The sequence below is a fragment of the Cannabis sativa genome, chromosome 4, assembly GCF_029168945.1.
Source record: "Cannabis sativa cultivar Pink pepper isolate KNU-18-1 chromosome 4, ASM2916894v1, whole genome shotgun sequence".
Lineage (NCBI taxonomy): Eukaryota > Viridiplantae > Streptophyta > Magnoliopsida > Rosales > Cannabaceae > Cannabis > Cannabis sativa.
The window spans coordinates 74327553-74353054 of NC_083604.1; the positions used below are offsets into that span (position 1 = coordinate 74327553).

The 25502-nt window shown below is 27.0% G+C and overlaps 1 protein-coding gene across 1 annotated transcript; it reads left to right on the forward strand.

Moving 5' to 3' along the window:
* Nucleotides 1-18881: 18881 nt before the first annotated feature.
* On the forward strand, nt 18882-21823 carry LOC115715233 (patatin-like protein 3). Its single transcript, XM_030644073.2, has 7 exons — nt 18882-19103; nt 19210-19391; nt 19836-20022; nt 20381-20542; nt 20676-20981; nt 21191-21369; nt 21487-21823. The coding sequence occupies exons 1-7, from the start codon at nt 18975-18977 to the stop codon at nt 21545-21547; spliced, it is 1206 nt and encodes a 401-aa protein (XP_030499933.2). The 5' UTR covers nt 18882-18974; the 3' UTR covers nt 21548-21823.
* The last annotated feature ends 3679 nt before the right edge of the window (nt 21824-25502 follow it).

The following is a 25502-nucleotide window of genomic DNA, read 5'->3' on the forward strand; positions in this document are numbered from 1 at the left end:
ATTCCAGAGATTATCAAGAGGAATGGATGTGTTAATAAGTAGAAATTTACAAGGTATTGAGAGGAGTATATAGTAGTGGATGGAAATAAGAAGTGCTCTTCTTGAATATCTATCAGAAATGAATACTTGACTTGTTATTAAGTTAAGTTAGTAGACCAATTTAGGAGGTCTCATATATAGGAGGAATAAAAAGACATAATTATGAATTATGTATTGTGGGATCTTATGATTTCGACTGAATAGTAATATAGTTACATACCGAGTTAATATGTTGTCTATTAGTATAGATAATTTATACAATAAATAAGGATATGGAATTCATACAAGGAAATAATCTAATCTTGTGAAATTTCAAGGTTGATATCTTTGGCTATGATGTTAAGAATTAAAGAAGGTTATTGAGAACCATGGATATTAAAGCAAAAATAGTATGATGTTTTATTTTTGAAAGGTGTGTAACTTGACAAGATCAATGGAATATTAGAAATATGTCATGAGTATACTTGATTAAGGTTAGATTATCTTAGAATAATCTCTTCCTTTGACAAAGTGTTTTTCTAAAAGTGATAATTAAATGTACTATTAGTTAGGTACTTCAATAAGTGTGGTATGAGAAAAATATTAGATACCTGTTTACTGAGGTAAATAGGCTAGGTAGCATATCAGCTAGTCTTAACTCCCGTCGGTCTCCCTCTACTATCCGTCGCATATGTTGGACCACCACCACCTCCCGCCGGTGTCCATCTCGTCTCCGTCTCATACGTCGGACCACCACCACCTCCCGTCTGTTTCCCTTTCTCTCTTTCTCTCTCTCCGAGCTCGGTATAAATACACTTATTTATTTATATACTTTTTTTATTTATTATATATCTTTATTTTGTTATTGTATAAATTTAATGTATTTTAAATTTAGTTGTTATTGTAATAAAATTAATTAGTTGTTTTATTTTAATTTAGGTAAAATTATAAAACTAATGGAGGAAAAAAAAATAGAGGAGAATACAAATTTTTCTACCATTAGTTGCAGGAAAATCTGTATTTTTTTCTTTTTTTTTTACATTCCCAACGGTTTAAAACCATCGCCTATAACAGGGTATAGTCGACAGTTTTAAACCGTGCCCTATACTATAAGCGACAGTTTAAAACTGCCGGAAAGTCCACATTAGCGACAGTTTTTAACCGTCGCCTATTTGCCCATTTTACGATAGTCGTATAGGCGACGGTTATAAGTACTTTAAACGACTGTTTAAAAAACGTCAAAAAAAACTATTTTTGTAGCAGTAATAATTATATTGTAGTATGTATAGGTTTAATTACAGACCATCTTTACTCATAAATTGTCCCAAGTGTAATGTTTAAGTTCTAAAACATATACTACTCTTTTCTTTAAGGTGCTTGTTGTTTTAATATTCAAAAATATGTAAGCATGAAATAGAAATATATTGATTATTGCCCCAATTGACGACTTCTTAATTAATTATATGTCTTAAACAAGATATGTATATACTGGGTGCTGTTGATCCACTTTATTTGTTGCCACCTCACCTTAGTTATATGTCTTTGGTTCTTTGAGAGAAAAAAGTTTGAGAGAATATGAGAATGAGAGGGAAAATGAAAAATTCTCATTTCGTACAAAGAGGGTTTTTTTACTCGTCATAGTCACCCAGTGTGATCATGATACGTGGCAAATCAAAAGTTATTTGATCTAATAACTATCTCAAGTCATGCTTACACAGACTCTGAAGGGTATAATGATGTGGCATATTAGAAAGATAAAGGTCATTATTTCAGGCATCATTTTGAAAACCCTTGATAAGACTTCCAAACGTCACTTTGATATGACAACACAACTTGCCTATCACTCGAGATAATTTCACTACTAACAGACAGCTGTCATTGCAAAACTAAGGGTATTTTTTATGGCACGAGTTTTTGTTCTAAAAATATGAGTACAGTCTCGTAAATAGCTGACACGTGGACTTAATTCTCAATGGAAAATGATGACGGATCAATAGATAGCTCTTGTGGAGCTAACCTTACATGATGTGAACTTACAAGAAAGTGCAATCGAGACAGGGTCTAGACACTATACATAATATAACATCGAGAAATAAGTAAGGTACCAAGAGAAGTTAGTACTAATCGTGCATGTATCAATTATATGTGATGAGCAAGTATATCTCTAATGTGATAGGTAAAGATTGTTTCTTTACACATGTTTGGTTTGAAAGTCTAATGTGTTTGACGACTCATTAGGTACTCACAATTTCTAAGTGTTCAACGTAAAAATATTCGAATATGCAATTAAGAATGATCGCTGACATTCACCTAATAATCCTAAAGGCCCATTATGTGAGTGAAATACCTCAGAGCCTGCGCGCTTGTGCGTTTGGAATACGAATAATTATAATGTAACTAGACAAGTTGCGCACGTTCAGGCATTTAATCAAAGAAGATACAAAATTTATCTTTCATTTATTCTGTTAACATTATCTTAATTAATGTAATAAATGGTGATGTCTGGTCGATTATGTAAAATCAAAGGACACTTGCTTTTTATATAACGGAGTGATCCAAATCAAATAAACTAAACTGAAAAGAATTTCCAAAAGTGACCTAAGCATACCAAGCTCTAACTGAACTACTACACTTCTCTGTCTCATTTACTTTTTATTGTCTTTATTTTGTCTATTTTGTAGTCCAATCTTTGAGTATTCACCACACTAGGTGAATACCCGCATATTTGTAAGTGTGTTCTTGCTTTGCTCGAATACTCACTATTTTTGGTGATGTCTAATTTCTTTCGACAACAAAGATGTTGGGACTTGAAGATGGGTCCAAAGGAGTTACAAAACTCCATTTTTGATTATGCTGAAAATGAGTTAGGTGACATATTGCTTAAAGTAATTTTCATTATAAAACCTCCCAAACGTTTTTGTTTTATTGGAGTTTAGTCCCAACATTTATTCTCCAATGTCTATAACCCCTATATCACTGATTTGTGTGATGATAACATATAGAGTGTCATGAAAGTGTGATTATCTTAAATATAATAAATAGTGGTCTAATGTGCTCATTTGTAAAACCTAGTTTTCTGTCATTAACAGCACTTTGTTAGAAAACTCTAAGACTTGATAATACATTATTAAAATCATGATGATCTCCACTTTTTTACACTCAAAATTGTGAGTGAAAGTTCTCTTCATCATTTTTATCTTCTTACATCTAGTATATTATTTGTATAATATTTTTCTTCTACATTTTATACATAAATATAAATATATATATTTATATATTTACTTACAAAATACATACATACATACATATCGCCTAAAGCCTCACAAAATTTAAGACCTACATTTTAAAAGTAATATGCATTTTTTTTTATATATATAATATGGGTAATATACATTAAAAAATATATTTAGAATATATTTTTAGAAAAAAACTTCTTCATTCAATTAATTTGAACATTAATATTTAATTGTCAACATTAATTAATTTTAAATCTAAAACTTTGGAATTATTGGTTATGCCCATATTTCGAGTCATAAATATAGTTATGATGTGGAAAGTTAAATACGAAAATTGTGAAAAACTCAATAATAAATAAATTGTCTCAAAAAATAATTAATTACAGGCAATGTTAGTCTCGCATTACGTATTAGCAGTTAGATCACTAGATAAGCAACATCTCGAAGTGATAACGATAGAAGTCTTCTCGGGTGTAACAAATCGAAATTATATCACTAAAAATGGTAGATAATGAGTTCTTTAAGAGCTTGCAACTTATTGACTCACATACTCGTGAGTATGTTAAAGAAAATAAGTAAAGTGTAACTTATTTCAAAATCTCAGAAGACTAAGTCTAAGAGTTACTCTAGAAAGGCTAAACTAAAGCGATAATAAATATTTTAACTAGTATCTCGTAAAATGCGACTAGCTATCCTTGAAAATTGTTGAAAGATGCAAGCCATGCTTGGAACGTGTTACGTCAACCACAAAAGACTACTTCCACACAAGATCAAAAGGAAGCTATTAGCAATTATTTTATTTTATCCACATGTTGTAAACATGAAATGTGAAGATTGTCCACGTTTCATAAATGGTTGCCTAGATAAGATCGAAAAGAATAATTCATGTCGTAATAAAAACCCTATAAATGGGACAAAACCTAAAGAGAAAGGGATCAATCATTTTGGGAAAGAAAGACCCTGTGAGATTGAGTAAATATTCATAGTTATTCATTTGTAATCCAAGTACAATACCTAAAAATACTCATAAATAATAATAACGTGTGGAGTATGTAAATTTTAACTACAAAACTACGTAATTAGTGTTTTATATATATATATTTATTAATTATATATAGTTAATTTTTATTTAGAGGACCTTATTAATTGTTAAACGAAAATTTGAGCTAATATATTAATAATTGATGATTTTTTTAATAAAAATTTTTATATATAAAACAAATATAAATAATATTATAATATTTTTATATAATTATACTTATTTAATTAATTATGATCATTTTTATGCTTATTTATTTTTTATGAAATTTTTTTAAAAATGAATTAAAGTTTATATTCATGAAGAGAAAAAGATTAATCATAGTGTGATGATTATTAATAAATATGTGAAGAATAATATAAATTTAATATAAAAAATAAAAATCTTGAAAAGTAAGAATTTAAAAGTAGTTTATCTGAAACTAAAAATTTTAATAAATCTTGATAAAATTAATAATTTTATCAAAAATATTTAATTTAATTTTCACCTAAAGCCGTATTCTAAGTTTCACTTAAACTTTGTACAAGCTTGAGACGGCCCTACATACATGTTATAAAAATGTGTTGTATTTATTTAATTAATATTTGTCTTTGTATTGCTATATTATAATTAGTTGTTCTTGATTTCTATTCTTGTAATAAATCTCTAACATACACATTTTTATTATTAAGATGGATAATATATTAAGTTTTGTCCAAGTGCATGGATCATCTACCCCAATAAACTATTATATTATATCTGTTGCTCTACCTATTTTAATATTCTTTATTTATAAAACTACAATATAGTACTCATTAATTTATTAACGTGTCACTATTTACTATGAATTTCGAAAAAGAAAAAGGAAAACGTGTAATTTACTATGCATAAAATAAATGATAAAATGTCTTATAGTTCACAAATAATTGAACTCACACCTACCATTAATTATCCAACGTGATTTTTTTTTTATTTTTTTAATGAGAACGTGATTTAAGTGTGTACTAATAATTCACCTACCAATAAGGTAAATTTAATAATAAATACTGTCCATTGTGTGAAAGAAATGAATGATTTATTGACTAATATACATAACTGATTTATTGACTAATATACATAACTTTCATGATAATAATTAAACTAATAAAAAACATTTAAATAAGTTTTCCTATATATTAAGACAAATATTTCTTTCATATCACATGAATGATAAGTTTGAACTACAAATTAAAACTAGTTAGGATTATGGTTTTCGCAGGACCATCTCAAATTTGTATAAGATTTTAGGTAAAATTTGAACAAGTCCTTAGACGAAAATTAAATTCGACATTTTTAATAAAATTATTTTAAAATTTATTAAAATTTTATTTTTCAGACTAATTAATTTTAAATTCTTATTTTTAAGTTTTTTATTTTTTATATTAATTTCATTTTATTCTTCCCATGTTTTATTAGATATTTTTTTTTCTTTCATGAATGAAATTATATTTATCTATAAAACTCTTTTATAAAAAATAAATTATTAGCAGTAATAAAAATAAGTATAATTATGAAAAGTTTAGATTTCTTTTATATATAAAATTTCTTATTAAAAAATATTGATTATTAATTAAAAACTCTAAAAGTTTAGATTTGAAATTAATTGAATTGTAATGTTAACAATTAATAGTTAATATATATAAAACAAATTTAGTACTTTAGAGCATTTCTAGTGAGACTTTAGAGCATTTCTAGTGAAGTATCAAATAGGTGGTGTATTGTTATTTTTTAGTACTTTTCAATAAAAAGTTTCTCCAATAGTGTGCTATAAGTTGTGTCAAATTTAATACATACGTTAAAAATTGAGTTAAATTTGTTACAAGATATAGCATGGGTTAAATTTGGCGCACAATAAATACTATTTTTTTAATTATACTTTTGTCATCAATCATTAATGAAATACTTTAATACATATATTTTATTTACAATATTGTCATTAGTAATTTTTTAAATATTTAATTTATTGTTTGTCATTAATGATATTTTATTTTTTAAACCAATTACCTCTTAAAATGTTATTCTGCATTGGAGCAACATAGCAAATATTGTGCTAAATATAAAGTTTGTTTATTTTTTGTGCTAAATTTAATGCAATATTTAAATATTGCATTGAAGATGATCTTAGACGATTGCCTAAATTATCTTATAATTAAACCAGCCCTGAATTTGATGATATATGATTAATAAATAGGGTAAATAGTGGCATAAGTACTCAAAGTTTTATGTTTGTAAGCGGCATAAACTCAATATTTATTTTTAGCGGTATAAGTACTCAATGTTTGTAAAACTGTAATTTTTCTCTAATAAATTCAAATGTTCTTTTAATAAATTCAAAACAGAGTCTGTACTGACAAAATTGGAAGAAAAATACAGTTTTACAAATATTAGATACTTATGCTGCTAAAAATAAACATTGAGTTTATGCCGCTAACAATTATAAAAATTTGGGTACTTATGCCGCTATTTACCATAATAAATATTCGTTAAGAATATGTTTAATTAAATAGATAATGTATACTTTGTAAAAAAAATTACAATATTCTTACTCACAATTGTTAAAAATAAAAATCTTATTTAATTGGGCATAATAATTGACATATATACTTAAAAAATTAAATGATTAGATAATAATCAATTTTATATTCATTCATAATAATGTCGTCTCTCCAATAAATATATATTTTTTTATATATTTATATATATAACATCTATCTATACTCTATAATAAGAATAGATTTTGATAAAGTCTTTTATGTGTGTTTTTTTTTGTAAGGATTTTTTTTACTATTATTGCTACGTGTACTTTAATATGTTATTAATATTATACTAATGGGTTGTTTTTTTTTTTTTCTGATGAAATACTAATGGGTAGTTAATAATTAGTTAATATTTTTTTTTAAAGATGCTCAATACTATATTAATGTGGTACTTAATAATTAGTTAGTATTTATTTTAATAATTAGTTAGTATTTATGAATAATTTTTGTATTATTTTTTTTAATTTTTTAATAAACAATTTTTTTTATATTTATTACGCTCATATTTTAAATATTAAATATAAACATAACACGTAAAGACGTAACACGTAAATATAAATTTAAAAAATAAAAAATAAAAAACTATAAGCTTGAGAAATGAGTTGTGCTACAATTAATGATGGGGAGAAGCGGAGTCCATATGTGGTCATGGCCATCCCTAATACTTCATAATGAGTTAATTATATTTTTTATTTATTTAGAGATTTTTTCCCACTTTTATTATGTAATACAATGGCCTCCCTTATGTGTATATAAATAAAATTGTGAAGCCACTTTTATCATTAGTTCTCATCCTTCACTCGTGGGGGCTACTGTAAATCAATTGATGCTTTGTGAGGAGATCAAATGGGATGTGAATGTGGTAAATGATTTGTTTGAGGACAGAGATAAAGATCTCATTCTAAGCATTCCATTAAATACTATCAGAATAGAGGATCAATGGTATTGGCTTCATGAGAATTCAGGCTGCTATTCGGTCAAATCTAGTTACAAATGGCTACAAGAGACTAAAGGGCAGTGGTCTGCTGCTATGGAATCAAGTTTCTGGCGTGTCTTTTGGAAAACTAAAGTCCCACCGAAGGTATTGGACTTTGCTTGGAAAGCTGTATGTGGCTGTCTACTCGTGTTCAGCTTCAAACAAAACATGTCCCTGTTCAGCTGCATTGCGTGTTATGTAACAGGGAAGAGGAGTCCATCATGCATGTCCTGGTACAATGCCAGTTTGCTCGTTCCTGCTGGTCTCGTTCTGCAGTCTCTCTCGGTCAAGTTGCAGCTGCAACGTTTGGTGATTGGCTCTAGGATGTCTTGAGTCGTGGCCATGCAAGCATGTTTGAGGAAGCGCTAATGATTTCTTGGTCCATTTGGAAAGCGCGAAACGACTTGCTTTGGAATAAAAAGGTTCAAGTTGCAGCTGATGTTGTTCTTTCTGCACGAACAGTCCTTAACCAATGGAATAATGCACGCTCAAACCGTTTTGAGCCGCTGCCTGCAATAGTTCATACACTTTGCACCAGCGAGCATTGGATTGCACCGGAGTTGAATTGGGTTAAGGTAAATGTGGATGGGGCAACATTTGCATCTACACAGTCCTATGGCGTTGGTGGTATAGCCCGTGGAAGTGATGGCAGGCTTATCGAAGCCTTTTGTCTACATAAGGACGGCTGTGTGCAACCATCTTTAGTGGAAGCAATTGGTGTGAAAGAGGCGCTGAGTTGGATAAAGGAAAAAGGATGGCAGCGCATAATACTAGAAACAGATTCACTGGTGGTGGTTCAAGCCCTTGAAAGCAATGTTGAAATGCAATCTGTTTTTGGTTCAGTGATTATTGACTGTATTAATCTTCTTAATTCTTTGGTCAATGTTTATGTCCGTTTTGTTAAGCGATCTGCTAATAATACCGCCCATTGTCTGGCTCGCGGTGCTTGTTATTGGTCAGATTGTATTTTTGTTAGTAGCAATGTTCCTAGTACTATTAACACTGCTGTAAGTGCCGATTTGGCATTTCTATCTTAATGAAGTTTTCTACTTTCATTCAAAAAAAAAAAAAATAATTAAAAAAGAAGTTTGGGTGTTTTTTTTTTTTTCTCTTGTTTATTATTATTAATAGCTTTATTTATTATTTAATTAATATCATACTTATTTTAGCTATTACTATTTATATCCAAGGCCCACCATTTTATTTTTTATTTAGAAAAACAAGAAACAAAAGGTGGTAATAACAAAGTAAAATAGATTATTCTTTAAGTTATTTTTTTGTATAATTCATTTTTTCATTTAGCTAGCAGTAAAAAATATTTACATTAAAATTGAAACTTTATTTTTATTGTTCTATTATTTTTATATGCATATTAAAAATACTGTATATATATAATTAATAATTGGTAGTTTGAGATTTAAGATTTACTCGGTAGTCTCCACATACAATACAAAAAATTAATATCAGAGAAAAGGTATATTATAGATTCTAACTTTTGAATTTGTTCTCTAACTGAAATAAATGGTTACGTATGCTAAATTTCATTATTTTATTGATTGGAACTTATATTCAAAAAACATTAGGCTAATTAGGATTTTTGCGCCCTAAACTTTGACATGTACCAAATCATATCCCCTGAACTTTTAAGGTTGTTGAAAATGCTCCCTGAACTATTGAGATTGTTGGATTTAAGGACTTTTATGTAATTTCATTCAATTTTACTATTTCAGTGATTGTTTATGTACTAATCCGTGCTCTCCAGATTTTAATATCTACAAAATCATGCCCCTCAAACTTTGACATGTATTAAATTATGGCCCCTGAACTGTCATCCATGTTAGACATTTTTACTAAAATTAGAAAAAAAATCCTTAAATCCAACAATTTCAATAGTTCAGGGGGCATTTTTAACGACCTTAAAAGTTCAAAGGGCATGTTTTGATATATATATGTCAAAATTCAGGAAGCGAAAATACTAATTAGGCTAAATAGGTACATTGAACTGGAAAATAAATCACACTTTGCGTTCAATTATATATTATTTAATGATAATTAAGTGATAAAATAATATAAAACTTCAAATTTTGATATTTTATATAAATATATATTAATAAAATAAGTAACTATTCTACTAAATTTTCACTTCTTACTCTTAATAATATAAAAAAAATAAACTAATATTGTACAAAATATTTTGAACTTAAAATAATTCTTATTTAAATAGTTTATTATAGATGAATATTATTATAAGGTTAGTTTTCGAAATATTATATCGTTTGAATAAATTGAATTAGAATTTAAAAAAAATATAACAATTGATAAATCTAGAAATTTATCATATATAATTTCAAAACTAATGTCCTTATATTATTTTAAAGTACAATTGATAAATCTATATAAAAAAAAAAAAAAAAAACTCATATTATATTATTTCAAAATGGCTAATTAAGATTTTTTTTCCTCTGAACTTTAATATGTACCAAATCATGCCTCCTGAACTATTAAGATTGTTGAATTTACTGACTTTTGTCTAATTTCATTCAATTTTACTATTTCAGTGATTGTTTATGTACTAAACCATGCTCCCCTTGATATCTACCAAATCATATCCTTCGAACTTTAACATGTACTAAATTATGCCCCCTGAACTTTCATCCATGTTAGATTTTTTTTTACTAAAATTGGAAAAAGTCCTTAAATCCAACAATCTCAATAGTTCAAGGCGCATTTTTAACGACCTTAAAAGTTCAGGGGGCATGATTTGGTACATGTTGAAGTTTAGGTGGCCAAAATCCTAATTAACCTTTTAAAATTGTTGTCATCACCGTATCTCACTTATAGATGACATTATATTTAAAGTCGTTATGTTATCTTTTTTCTTTTAAAGAGGTTATGTTATCAATATATCTTACTTATAGTTGTCACTATATTCTCAATAAGTTTGCCCTATATACATAAAGTACAATTATAATAATGAAATAAAGATGAAGAGAAAGTATGAACAAATGGATATAATTTGATGGTCCAAATTGAATTTTTGAAATCAAAAAGGAAAATTTGACATGAAAAAAAAAAATAAGATGGAGAAAAAAAAATATGTATATAACAAACATATGTATGGTTATGATGGTTAGATTGAGATGTATGGAGAGAGTGTGTGAGTAAATGGAGAAAAAATTCTGTAATAAAACAATATAATAACACAACTTAATATAATTTGTTGCAAAAATAATAAAACAAAAGAATTACACCATGTACAAAAATTAAGAACAATGTGAAAGCATCCATATTGACATATTGTATTTAGGGCTTTTTTCATAAATGTATAACAAAAACAACATAATTACAAAAAATATGAAAAAAAAAATTATTTTAAAAACTTATATATTTTGAAAACTTATTACATGAAACCATACATTTTAATCATTAAATAATGAACTATGTTTATTAAAACTCAAAATAAACAATTTCGTAAAATTAATTAAACAGTTTTATAAAAATAAACAAGTTAATTTTTTTTATTAAAAGATAAATGTTTATTATCTATTTTAGTATGAATTATTATAATTTAATAAGATTTTCTTAATAAAATACAATATCAAAATTATAAACATTAATGTATATAAATATAAATCAATACTTAAAATAACTAAAAATAAACATGACACATAGAGTGATATAATAAACATATCTGAATATTATTATTTTGTTTATTAAATTAGTATGTTTAATAAATAGAAACAAAATTAACATATATATACAAAGTATTTTATATTATTAGTATGTTTATTATAATTGTAAACATAAAAATAGACATAGACAATTTATACTATTCTAAAATAAGTATATATTTTTTTTCTATTGTTTCTTGTGACAGTCAGTAGTCCCGTGATCCGTAAGGGGAAACACCGGGTAAGCTGTGCAATTCCACACCGCCTGGAGAAGGTCAAGTATGATGATTCTGAGGTTATGTAGGTATGGGACTACACAGTTGAAGAGAGCTTAAATGGATTGATTGGTACTACCTATATCAACAAGGTGCATCTTGTTTTTCGGTAGCCCATCTCGAAAGAACTTCATAGTTAAGCGTGCTTGACTTGGAGCAATTTCAGGATGGGTGACCTCCTGGGATGTTTTCTCAGGAAGCGTGCGAGTGAGGACAAAGCGTGCGATTTAATTAATTAGTATGTAAATATTATTATTTTTAGCCACCACGTCACCGTTTCATACTTCTCTTTATATATTGATTGATTTATTTATTTGTATTAAAAGAATAATAATGATACGAGATATTATAGTTTTGATTAATAATTACATAATTAAATTATCAAAAGTTAGAATAAATTTTAATTAAAAATTAGAAAAAATGAGAAAAAAGAATAAGTATTTTAAAGTGATTTTAAATCATGTCACCGTCTCATATTTCTCTATTATATATATATATTGATTGATTGATTATATAATTGAAATTTTTTGATCTCTATATAATATATTTTTTAATATTGTATTTAGACCTTTTTTTATATGATAGAATTTTAATTATTTTTTTATTGTTTAATTGAATTAAAGTTCAATTTAAAACAAGATTTAAATTTGTATTTGATGTTTTCTTCTTGTTGTGGAAATCTTATTTATCTATAATAGGTTTACTTGAAAATAACATTATGTAGTTTTTGATATGTACATGAAAAAATCAGCTACAATCAACACATTTTTTTAAGAGAGAAAATAATGAAGTTTCAAAATATAATGTGTCACCTATAGATATTGATCATGTAAATTTTGAAAACCACTCTCTAAAATCTTCAAAACTTGACATTAGAGAAGGATTTGATATCAATTCATTAGAGCGTGATCCTGGACTACGCCCCACCAAAATAATAATATCCACTCAAGATGCGTGACGAAGTTCGTAGAGCTTATATTAAAGCTAGTCCATATCAGATTATACTTTCTAGCTATCAACAATCAGAGAAAGCACATTCATGTAGTTTTTAGTCATCCTGGTTTAAGCTATTTCCATCGTGGTTGGAATACTCTCATAATGTAAATGTTTTATTTTGTTTACTGTTAACCTGGCATGGAAACTTTTCCTGGTGATATGAACATCAATATTTGACACATAGCAAGAAGGATGACATCACAGAGTTGAGTAGACCCGAGTCATAAAAGTCGACCTGGGAGAGGACCCTAGCCCTGCGCCCAGATTGCTTCGGGATCTCTAAGATGGAAGTTCAAACTTCGATAATTTGGATATAACTAACTATCTATAAGTACTCTGTACCATGAAGACATGTAGTAACCTAATCCAAGCTTCGAGAGCTGAAATTACACGAACCTGCAAAACATCCCAGTCGAAGTGCCCATCATAGACGGCCGAGATGCCCATCGCCAGCTGCCTAGATAAGATCCACCTCACAACCGCCCTCATCATTCACAATAGTCTCTCTCTCTCTCTCTCTCTCTCTCTCTCTCTCTCTCTCTCTCTCTCTCTCTCTCTCTCTCTCTCTCTCTCTCTCTCTCTCTCTCTCTCTCTCTCTCTCTCTCTCTCTCTCTCTCTCTCTCTCTCTCTCTCTCTCTCTCTCTCTCTCTCTCTCTCTCTCAATGTCTATGTTTGTATCTAACAACAATACCTTCACGAGTAATTTTCTACTTGTTTAAAGAACTTATGGAACAAAGTCTCATCTTTAAGGTACAAGAATTTGAAGGTATTTATATTAAATTGTGATGTTGGGTCTTTAATTAATTTCTCCGTTAATCATTAGATTTGATGTTGAATTGAATTGTGACTAAAAGTTAAGTTTTTTATAGTACTGTTATATGGGTTTAATAAATTAATTAAAAAAAATAAAGCTATCCATGTATAAATTTTTTATAATTTTCACGTGATTCTCGAAATTGTTAAAACTATCGAAGGGTATCAGAGTTAGTCCAATATTGTTAATGTGTGGAAATAAATTGTCATATATAAGATGAATGGATTACTCTTCCTATTGTCAATTAGTTTTGAGATGGAGCATCATTCATCTTAGCCTCCTCATTCATTCTTTTTCATGTCAAATTTTAATATGCTATCAGAGTCACTTATGATTCATTGTGAGCTCAAAGTATGCTGGTCCAAGAAAACAAGCTATAAAATAGCCATTTGTGATCTGTTGTGAGCCCAAAGTACCGCCGATTTAAAAAGACGAGTCAAACTTAAAAACTTTCGCTATCTCCCTTTTAATAACCTCTATTCAAGACCTTTCGACCAATGTGTGCCAGTTTTCAGTTTTAGAGTCTTTTACTTATTTCAAAGTCTACAAATTTCCTAATATTTGATCTTGTGATCAGATTCTTTCAAATGTCATGTTTGGTCCTGTGGTCTCTTAAAAGTCGTTCGTTATATCCACATTTTCTAAGCCCAAATGTGAGGAGGATGTAATAGAGTTAGTCTCACATTGTTAAATGTGTGGAAATAAATTATCATATATAAGATGAATGGGCTACTTTTTTTTTGTCAATTAATTTTGAGATGAAACCTCATTCATCTTAACCTCGCTTATTCACTTTTATCCTAAATTATAGCAAAAGGATTGGAGAAAAAATCTTCAACATGTGATCCCTGTTTTACATAAATATATATAATATACCGATACATATACATTTTAAACTTGTAAAAATTATATGAATATATATTATGAGTAGTGCTACTGTCAATCTTCTATTACAATCTTTTAGTCAATCTCCGTGCTCAAACATACATGCATGCCGAAATATTTTTTTTCAAATTTTTTTCATGGCGATGTTCGTTATACTTACAACATTATCCTTGTAAAATTTTGAAATTTTTTAAATATTTTACATTACCGAAAAACATGTTTGAAGTTTTTTAAATGCGCGTGGTGAACTGAAATATCAAAAACTCTATTTTTGGTATCCTAAACTATTAAAAAATTTACAAAGATGATACTGTAACTATAACGAATACTAATATGAAAAAAAAAAATATTTGACATATAATTTTAGATGTAAAAATTGACTAAAAATTAAAATTAGTATTTCTCTATATATTATGATTCTATTATTTAGTTGTTGCAATTTTGTCTCTAGCTAGCTAGTATTGATAATTACCTAGAGAAAATAGGAAGAAAAAAATCTTGAAATACACGAATTTTGGTGGGATTAACTTGTCATTAATTGTACATATTTAATAATTTTTATTAGGATATAGCTTGTAAATAAAAGAATGACGTAGTTTTTGTTTATTTAATTATTTATATATTATAATGTATAATTTGGCTTGAGCTATATAGTCTCAAGTAGTTAACGTACTGCTTGCACGCTATACATATTTATATAGACTAGTAAAAAGTTACGTGCGAGGCACGTATACTAAATTTTATGCTAGTCTTTTTCTACGTTATTAAAAAGTGATACAATTAAAAATTAAAAAAAATATTATTAGTTATTAGGTTCAATATCATTACCTTGTGTTCATTTTTAAGGAAAAAAAAATATTTATGAAATAATAATTTGTTGCAACGCGAGTACAGGCAAAATTTAGAAAATATAGCATTTATTAGTACAGTATTGACAATTTCAACAGTAAATTAACTGATTGTATACTTTTTTGTCTGCTAACATTAAGTTTTTGATATTTGAGTGGTGAACTCTTATTCCGCTTTTCAAATTTTTTTAACACTCTCATTTTATTCTTCCAACTTTCTGTAGTTGGAGTGATGTCCTTAATTATTGTATATAGTGTAGTCATTTATTCACCTATTTTCAAATAAAACAATAGATATACAAAATAAAATTAAATATAACTAAGCTCATATTAAAATCAATCTCACCTTTCAATATAGTAAAAGGTTTTTAAATTGATTCATTCTCACTTAATAATAATTGTGACAGACCTAACGAATAATAATATTATGTTCCCTAATAACAAAATAGGAATCCACCAAACAACATTATGAAAATTTATTCCAGGTATAATTATATAAATCTATTACTCATTGAAGTCTATAAGAAACTCTAAAAAGCTCACAATACGAAATTTCACATCAAAAATCTAAAAATGATCAACTATGTAGCAGGAATAATAATACAATAACCATAATTGCCTAGTCATATACAGTCTTAAAACTTAAAAGAGTGGCATTATTCATTCAAGTTTCGACTAAGTGTTTCTGAGTTTGAGTTATAATATTGTGTCCTGTGTTTATGTCCAAATATTATGTGTCTCTGGCTAATCTAGTGAAGAAGATTGAAGTTTTGATTCTCAATAAATAGAATGAATATAAGTGTATACTTTGTAGTAGGTCATTATTGTGTCATTTTTAAGTTAATGTGTCAACTTGAAAATAATTCATTTAATAAACAGAATGGAGTCAATCTAAAAATATTTTTCTACCTTAATAAGTAGAGCTATAGAAAACAAACTCAGTAACTTTTTGAGTGTTAAACAATTGTAAATGGTTATAAATTCAGAGTAAGTAAGTTGTGTGTGGCAACTGGTTAAAGAAGCCGAAATTGAGGTTTATGATTAGAAAGTAAAAGCACCGCTAGAACTTTCCTTTGTTTGAAGTAATAGTATAATAACTAATATTTTTAATTACATATTAATAATTAATTCAAGATGAACTTTTCAAAGTATTTTTAAAACATCGTGGGATATATAAATGCAATACTTTTGCATCTTTAGCAATATATATATAATATATAAATAGTAGTAAATTCTTATTTAATTTTTAATTGTATCATGGCATAAAATTTAATATATAGCTTTTTACTTACCGTGCATGGTCGACACCTCAATTGAATAGAGTTCTATTCAATTAGTTTCTGTTTTTCGTGTCTTGATTTTAGATTTTAAGAAATTAATATTTTTCTTTGGACCTTGACCACTTAATCTATGATCGTATAGTTTTAGAATAAAATTCTTATATGATCGTAGATGTATATTTATGGTATTGTTTATTAATAATTAAGATATCAAATTAAATATTTTAAACCATGAATTTCTCATAAACTATTTTATTTTTATTAATAAATCATTTTATTTTTAATATAAATATACATCTACGATCATAAACTATATTCGGTTCCCTACTCATCCTTCCAACCTCAATTATCTCTTTGTGATTTACAACTAATTTTGTCATTTTTTTTCACCTACAAAATTAAATTTATTTAAAAATCCACCGCATATATATCTATTATCAAACTGTACATATATACAAAGGCTTGATTAGTTTAAAATTCAAAAAAGTTTTATGTTTCTGAAAATTTAAAAGATGAGTCCACACGAAATTTTTTGATTGGTTGGTAGTTTTAAAAAATCTGTTTGGTTTGGTTTCTACTTTTTAATTTTTAAAATTGTATTTTCAAAATTAATAAACTATTTTATTTTTATTAATAAATCATTTTATTTTTAATATAAATAAAAAGTCACCCATGAATTTCTCCTGTTATATAGGCACACTTTATATAGAATATAAATAATTATATAATATTCTTCGCTTTTATTTATTTATATATATCACAATTGGTATTCTTTTTTTTTTCCTCTCTCAATGCGATTCTTTGAGTGTGTTTACTGAGAATATTTAATGCTTAATAATTTCTTCTCATTCTTTCTTAGTTTACTATGATTTTGAACTACATTTGTGTTTTTGCCACTTTTTCTGTTCATTGTGATCTTGAACCACAATGAATTATTCTAAATAATATAAATAAAATAGACGATTATTTTATATATATATATATTTTTAATTTCTAGAGTTATAGTTGTGATTATATATAGAGTTGAAATATGCTAAATATCAATTCAAATATTAATAGAATTTGTTTTATTATTATTTTATTATATATATAAATAATATTTTATTATTTTACCCATAAATTTCTCATAAACCAAGAATTTTAGTTATATAGGCACACTTTATATAGAATAGATATACTAGATGAGAGTTATGTGGCGAGCCACGTAAATATTAGTTTTATATAAATTCTAGTGATTTTTGTTTAAGAATTCAGTAACTAAGCAACGACAACAACAATAGTAGATAGATCTATTTAAGTTTTTTATATTTGTAAAGATTATAAATCTAAACTTTTAATTTTCTTGATTTGAGATTTTGAATTGTTCTGATTTATTTGTTTATGAATTTATTGAAATACTTGAATATTTATTTGTTCTGATTTTGAATTGTTCTGATTTATTCATACTTGAATATTTATATTGATGATTGTTAATAAAATTAGTCTGTAGCTTTATGTTTCTAGAAAAAAAAGTATTTTTTAATATAGAATTTAAATTTTATATTGATAATTGTTAATGAAATTAGTCTGTAGCTTTATGTTTCTAGAAAAAAAAAGGTATTATTTTATATAGAGTTTAAATTTAAATTTATATAAACATATTTATTTTTAAAAAGAGTAATCCACCAAAAAAAATCGCATAAATATAAAAAAAAAATATCAAAATTTGGAGATATACGGTTTTTTTTAATTTAAAAAAAGATGGTTTAATTTTTTGGATTAATTATTGGGTTTATTTGTTAACGGGAGATTAAACCTAAATATTATTCTGTTAAACCAAGAAATGCCGTTAGATATGCACTTTTAAGTATTTATTATTATTAGGAAACAAAGTCATATTTACAATATTAAGTATTTAAAAGGAATAACGAAGAATAATCTAGAGCTGTTTACATGCCAAATGAAACGAAGGGAACTATAAGATAATAAAAATTTATTGAATGATTTTTTTAGTGTCTTTTTAATTAGTTATTAATAATTACAACAAAAACAAAATATAATACCAACATATATGGAGGGAGGTAAGGGATAAGAGCCTAAAATATAAAAATATATAATTCAACCAAACGTGTACATTTGACCAGAGAAAGAAATTAATAACCCCGAAATGACTTAATTAAAATTTAAAACTGAACCCACTCCCATAATTACCTTGAAGACCTATATATTTTCTATTTTTTTAATACTAATACAATAGAAAATAAAAGATATACAGTACTTCTTGCACCTATAAATATGAGTAACATTTGATATGGTATATCTCACAACTCAAAAGCTAGTTTCTCTCCTTGCAACGTTAAATCCCTCTCTCTCTATATATATACAAAATTAATTACTGAAAAATGGCCACAGACTCAAGCATTGAAGCACCAAAGTATGGAAGGCTCATCACAATCCTAAGTCTTGATGGAGGAGGAATTAGAGGAATCATTCCTGCTGTTCTTCTCGAATACCTTGAATCTCAACTTCAAGTAATATATATATATAAATACTTGCACCTTTTGTTTAAATAATTAATTAAATTATTAATATCATGTGCACAAAGACGTAATATTAATATAATTGTAATTAATTTAGGTACTGGATGGTCCAGAGGCACGTCTTGCAGATTACTTTGATGTAATATCAGGTACTAGCACAGGGGGTCTTATTACAGCAATGTTATCAGCCCCCAATTCCCAAAAACGCCCTTTGTATTCTGCTAAAGAAATTGTACCATTTTACCTCGAGCACTCTCCAAAAATTTTCCCTCAATCAAGGTATATAATAATTATAACTTCCTTCTTATATATTATATATAAGTTAATTTTGTCAATTTAATTTTAGTATGTACTAAATCATGATTTTTCTGGCTGTTAAAAATTCTTCTTGAACTATTAAGATTATTAAATTTAAGGACTTTTAGACTAAATTATGCTCCCCAGACTTTGATATATACCAAATTATGCCCCTCAAATTTTGATATGCACTAAATCATGGCTCCTGAACTTTTATCTACAGTAGACTTTTTTTTTTTTAACTAAAATTGGACAAAATCCTTAAATTCAACTATCTTAATATATAGTTCAAGAACATTTTTAACAACCTAATAAATAAATGTCATGATTTGATATATGTAAAAGTTGAGGGTAAAAATCTTAATATTAACCTTATATATATGTTATGTATTGATGAAATATTTTTAATTAATTATATATGTTCAGGGGCATATTTGGTTCAATTATTGGTTCGGTGCAAGATGCTACAGGACCAAAATATGATGGAAAATATCTTCATAGCTTGGTCCAGAAACTGTTGGGGACAACAAGGTTGCATGAAACTTTGACTAACGTAGTCATTCCTGCTTTCGATATCAAGAAGCTCCAACCTACTATATTTTCCTCTTATCTGGTAAACTTGGATAAAGATTTTCATTATTTTTTCCTATAAATTTAATCACACATACCAACCAGGGCCGGCCCTGAAAATATATGGGCCCAAGACAACCCATGACCTTGGACTTTATGCCATCCACTTCAACCAACTAAGCTATAAATATTTATTGTTTATAATACACTTAAATTTTACTTAAATAAAAGCCTAATAATTTTTTTTATTTTTTTTATTTCGGGCCCCCAGAAAGTGTGGACCCTAGGCACGGGCCTAGCCCGCCTATGCCTAGGGTCGGCCCTGATACCAACCACAATATTTATCCAATTAACAAATTACAAATATATAAAAAAAATTACAAATTAATGTATTTAAATAGGCTCCAGCGAATTCAGCTCTAGATGCTCGTCTAGCAGACATTGCGATATCCACGTCAGCAGCCCCAACATACCTTCCTTCTCATTATTTTACTAACCAAGATAAGGAGGGAAAGACTGAAGAATTTCATCTCATTGATGGTGGTGTGGCTGTTAATAATCCGGTAATTAATTATTTAATTAATAAATAAATAAGCCAATATTGTAATTATTATTAATAACCTACCTACTAATTATTTACCTTAATTTAATATATAGATTGTTTTGTAACACGTGTTTTTTTGTTTTCTTGGTCAGTCTTTCGTTGCAATAAGTGAAATAACGAAACAAATAGCGCAAAACAATTTGAGTTTTGACCCAAATACTAAGCCATTGGATTACACACGTTTTCTAGTGATATCATTGGGAACAGGTTCGAACAAGACTGAACAAAAGTACAATGCTAAACTTTCTGCCACGTGGGGGCCTTTGTCTTGGATTTATTACAATGGATCCACTCCTATTATCGATGTTTTCTCTGAAGCAAGTGTTGATATGGTTAACTATCACAACACTGTGTTTTTCAATGCCTTAGGTTCTGATGGTAATCATCTAAGAATTGATGTAAGTTTATTAATCCTTAATTAAATTAATTACATTTTTTTGTCTTATTACTAATCATAATAATATCATTTGTTTTATCTAATTAAATATATGAAATTAGAGTTAGTCAGATTTCGATTATAGGCTAATTAAAATACAGTAGCTGTTTCTATTTAATGCTTAATGATGATGATGATATTGATATATATATATATATTGTATGTATATAGGATGACACATTGACAGGGGATTTATCATCGGTTGATATATCAACAAAATCCAACTTAAATAATCTAGTGGAAGTGGGGAAGAAACTACTCAAAAAACCACTTTCTCGCATTAATATGGCCACCGGTCTTTACGAACCAATTCCAAACACCACCCATACCAATGAAGATGAACTAAAAAGGTTTAATTATATATAGAGATATTGTTATTGTTATACTAATACATATATAATTTTTAATTAAAAGTAACAACATTTTTATTATGAATTAATTAAATGATCGATATGGTTTTGTTACAGGTTTGCACAAATACTTTCGGAGGAAAAGAGGCTCCGAAAATCTAATGCAAAAACCGCTTAGAGTTATATATAGTGTACGGCTCATGATCAAGAGTAATGGATCGATCAGACGGCTCACATTAATAAAGCTTGGTCAATATTAATCTTTCGTATTTAAATATTAATAAATACCAACTTAATTGGGAATATTAATGCATCTTCTTGTAATGTTAAAGCTGTTTTTCTACCCATATATACGTACTAGTACTGCTGTTAAATATATTTATGGTTTGTTGATGTCACTATGTACTACTCCATTGAACGTAATAAAATAAATAAGTATTGTTTTATTTATTTATTTATGTCTACTGAATTTGTGTCAGCTGAAAAAGACTAATATATTTTGATTTCTCCGTTAATTAATAAGTTTGAGAAATCAATAAAATAAATAAATAAAAGAAAGAGTAATACTAACAGCTTTTTTAAAATAGGGGAATTTTAAAATTTTTAAAGAATCCTATTAAAAATACATTATAATATATGTCTCAAATATTTTTTTTTTAAAATTTACTATTCATATGTTCTATATTTATAAAATACTATTTATTGTTCTAAATATATTTTATTAATTGTTTTGAATTTTAATATCTATTCTTATATGAGAAAATATATAAATATTATATATTTGAAATGAATGAAATGTATTAAAATATTAAAAAACAAAGTAGTATTTTAGTAATGTATTTTAAAGAATAGAGTAGAAAAATTATTGGAAATTGAAAACTGTATTTATGCAAATATCAATACATTAATTAAATTTCAGTAATTAAAATCACAACCGTTACGATCTACAATAACAGAATGAAAACTTGTTGCTTTAAAAACACAGATTTGTAGTAACAGAACAGAATTAACAGTGCCTAATATAAAAACTTGACACAAGATAATTATACATGATATCAGTATTTAAACATTCCTAATCCACGAGGCCACGCCCAGGGAATGAAATCAATTAGTAAAGTATTAAAGATTACACAAGCAATTAACTTATACAAATTTAGACTCCCTCTAATGATTTGCTACAGCAGTTTGTAATCCACCTAGTTCGAACCACACCAATAGTAGTGAACTCCCTTTCAGCTATTGATGTGTGCTTACTTACTCTCGAAGTAAGGCTTAAACAAATTTTCTCCCGAAGATATATGCACACTTCCTCCCCAAGTAAGGCTTTGACAAGTCTTCTCCCGAAGACCCTTCTCTTGTTCAATAAAGTCCTTTAACCTATTCTTAGAACAGTATAAGAACGATAAACAAAGACTAAAACATAGTTGAACACTCTTGGTTTTCGCAAAAGAAACTCTCTCCTTACAAAGATAAAAATATGAAAAATGAAGCTCAAAGAAGTGAGAACATTTGTTTACTCTCTAAGTCCTATTTATAATCATATAGAAACCTTAGAGACAGCCACATATACATTTTCAAAGTTGTACAAAAGTTCCCTAAAATAATCCTTAATTTGTTGCAACACGATTGAAATCTATAGCATAGCAGTAGATTGAGCAAAATAAGAAAACTTTCCATACAAGTCCAAGATTATGATTTGGTCTTTATTTCCTGCCAAAGATTTTTTTTTTTTTGGTAAGTAAACCTGCCAAAGATTATTTGATCTGCTAAAATACATGGCAAAACTGAAATCATCAATCAAAAAAAAAAAAAGAAAGTCAAGTTTTCCAAAAATAGGCAACTTTTCATAAAGAGAATTTATTCTCTTGCAAGAAAAGAATCTCAAACAAATACAACCAGCTGAGAAAATAATTTTCCATGCATAAAAGAAATGAGCAATTAGAGGCACAAAATTAACACAATAAAATCAATTAATTGCTCAATAAAAATGCATATTAATTAAAAAATATTTTGTCAACTAATTTGCCATAAAAAAAAAAAAAAAAAAAAAAAACTTAACAAGAATTCTTTAATACACAATTAATAAATATTAGCAAGATATAAAATATTCCCAAGTAGGAATTTGAGTGTATTAAATATTAGCTATTGTATGAACTGCATCCATTTTAATTGTCTGAATAAGTTATAAATTATATGTAATTTTAAGAAAAAATTACATAAACTAAAAATTACAAAAATAAGTTACAGAAAAAAAAATATTTTTACTATTTTAACTTTTTTATTTATAAAAATACTTTTTCAGTAAAAATACTAAACCACTTCTTAGTTATTTGATAGTTAATTTACAGATGTATTATAGTTGTCATGAGATTATTTTTCTAGTTATTTCTGGTTGTTTTATAGTTAATTTATAGTTGTCGTGGGGTTGACTTCTCATTTTTTTTAGTTATTTTTTTTACTTTTTGTTGAGCAAAGTTTATTTTTGTAATTTTAAAACTTTACTAGCTAATTTTCGTAATTAAAAATTTTAGGCTATAAAATTGTACATGAACAATTGACATATTAATAAAATTGAATAAAATTAGATAAAAGTTCTTAAATCTAACAAATTCAAATTTTGGGGGGGAATTTTTAACAACCTAAAAAATTCAGAGAGCATGATTTGACACATGTCAAAGTTTAGGGGCGAAAATCCTAATTAGCCTTTCTTTATTGGTAAGGCTCCTAAGTGACCAATGAGGTTATTAGGAGATGCTAGTATTAATATTAGTGGAATTATATATAGTCAAATGTTTTAATTCACATTATTAATAATTTCATTAGCATATCATTAATTAAATTAATTTTAAATAGTAAGCTTGAATTTTTGAAATTAAACTTACAAATGATTGATTTTTTTGTTGGTTACAAGAGTCCTAATTGATTAAATTGAGCTTTGTTTTACGAATAAAATAATATTTTTGTGTCATATCTAAAAAAATATATAAACAAACAAGTAAAAATAAGGCCTCAAAAGAAATGAAATTAGTATTTTTAAAAATAAAATAGAGGCCCAATGGATCCAAGAATATTTGTCTATGCAACACGTCAGCATAATGGGCTTGTGCATCAGTATAGTGGGACGTGTACGACAGTTGCCTCTACAACTCTTTGTTCCCCACTTGCATGTACAATGGGCTTAACACATGTACAACTTTAATAAGCAAATATCTAAAATATTTAGGTGGCGTTCGGTAACACTTTTTTAATCAGTTTTCTGTTTTTAAAAGTGAAAAAGCGAAAATATTTTTCAAAAACATGTTCTATAAAACTGTTTTTACTTTTCAATTTTATAATTAGAAATCAAAATTTTAAAAACAAAAAAAATCACTTTCAAAATTTTTTTAAACAGTTTTTTTTTTCTTAATCAATCATTTGGATTACAACCAGACCCGGACCCAAATCCCCTCCTTACGGTCTTGGCGCTGAACCCGGCTTCTGAACCGAACCCGAATCCAACCCCGGATCTTGACCCGACTTAAATAAAATCAAAAAATAAAAATAAAAATGAACTTTACAGAACACACTTTTGTTTTCTATTTTTAAAATTGAAAAACAAAAGTGGTTACAGAACGTAATTTTATTTTTTTAAAAAAAATTTTTTAAATACAAAAATTTTACTTTCATTTTGTGATTAAAAAATTAAAAAAACAAAAGTGTTACCAAACGGCACCTTTATGTACAAGCTCAACAATATATTTTTACCAAATAATTTGGGAAATTTACAAAAATACTGGAATTTGAGATAAATTTTAGAAAAATATTGTCACATGAAAAAGTTTACAAAAATGCTGTATTTTTATAAAACACTAGTAGAACACAAAACATAACAACTCAAAACACCAGTAAAACAACTAAAAAACACTAATAAAAATTTAGAGAAATACAGTATAATGCAGTATGAAACTTATAAAAAAATACAGTAAAAAAATAAAAAAATGACAAAAGTTAATATAACATGTAAATTTCCCAATAATTTTAACAAGAATAACCCTATAAATTTTATTACTGTACCCTATATTGTCCTACGAAATCTACTTTTTCTGCGACATTCTTACTACATGTTTACATCATGTATAATTTTATAACATATT

Bases quoted from the DNA above. Each gene is read 5' to 3' on its own strand.
- LOC115715233 (XM_030644073.2), top strand. From the start codon at position 18,975: ATGGCCACAGACTCAAGCATTGAAGCACCAAAGTATGGAAGGCTCATC. The intron at 19,104-19,209 runs GTAATATATATA...TAATTAATTTAG, and splicing joins ACCTTGAATCTCAACTTCAA to GTACTGGATGGTCCAGAGGC. The intron at 20,982-21,190 runs GTAAGTTTATTA...GTATGTATATAG, and splicing joins GTAATCATCTAAGAATTGAT to GATGACACATTGACAGGGGA.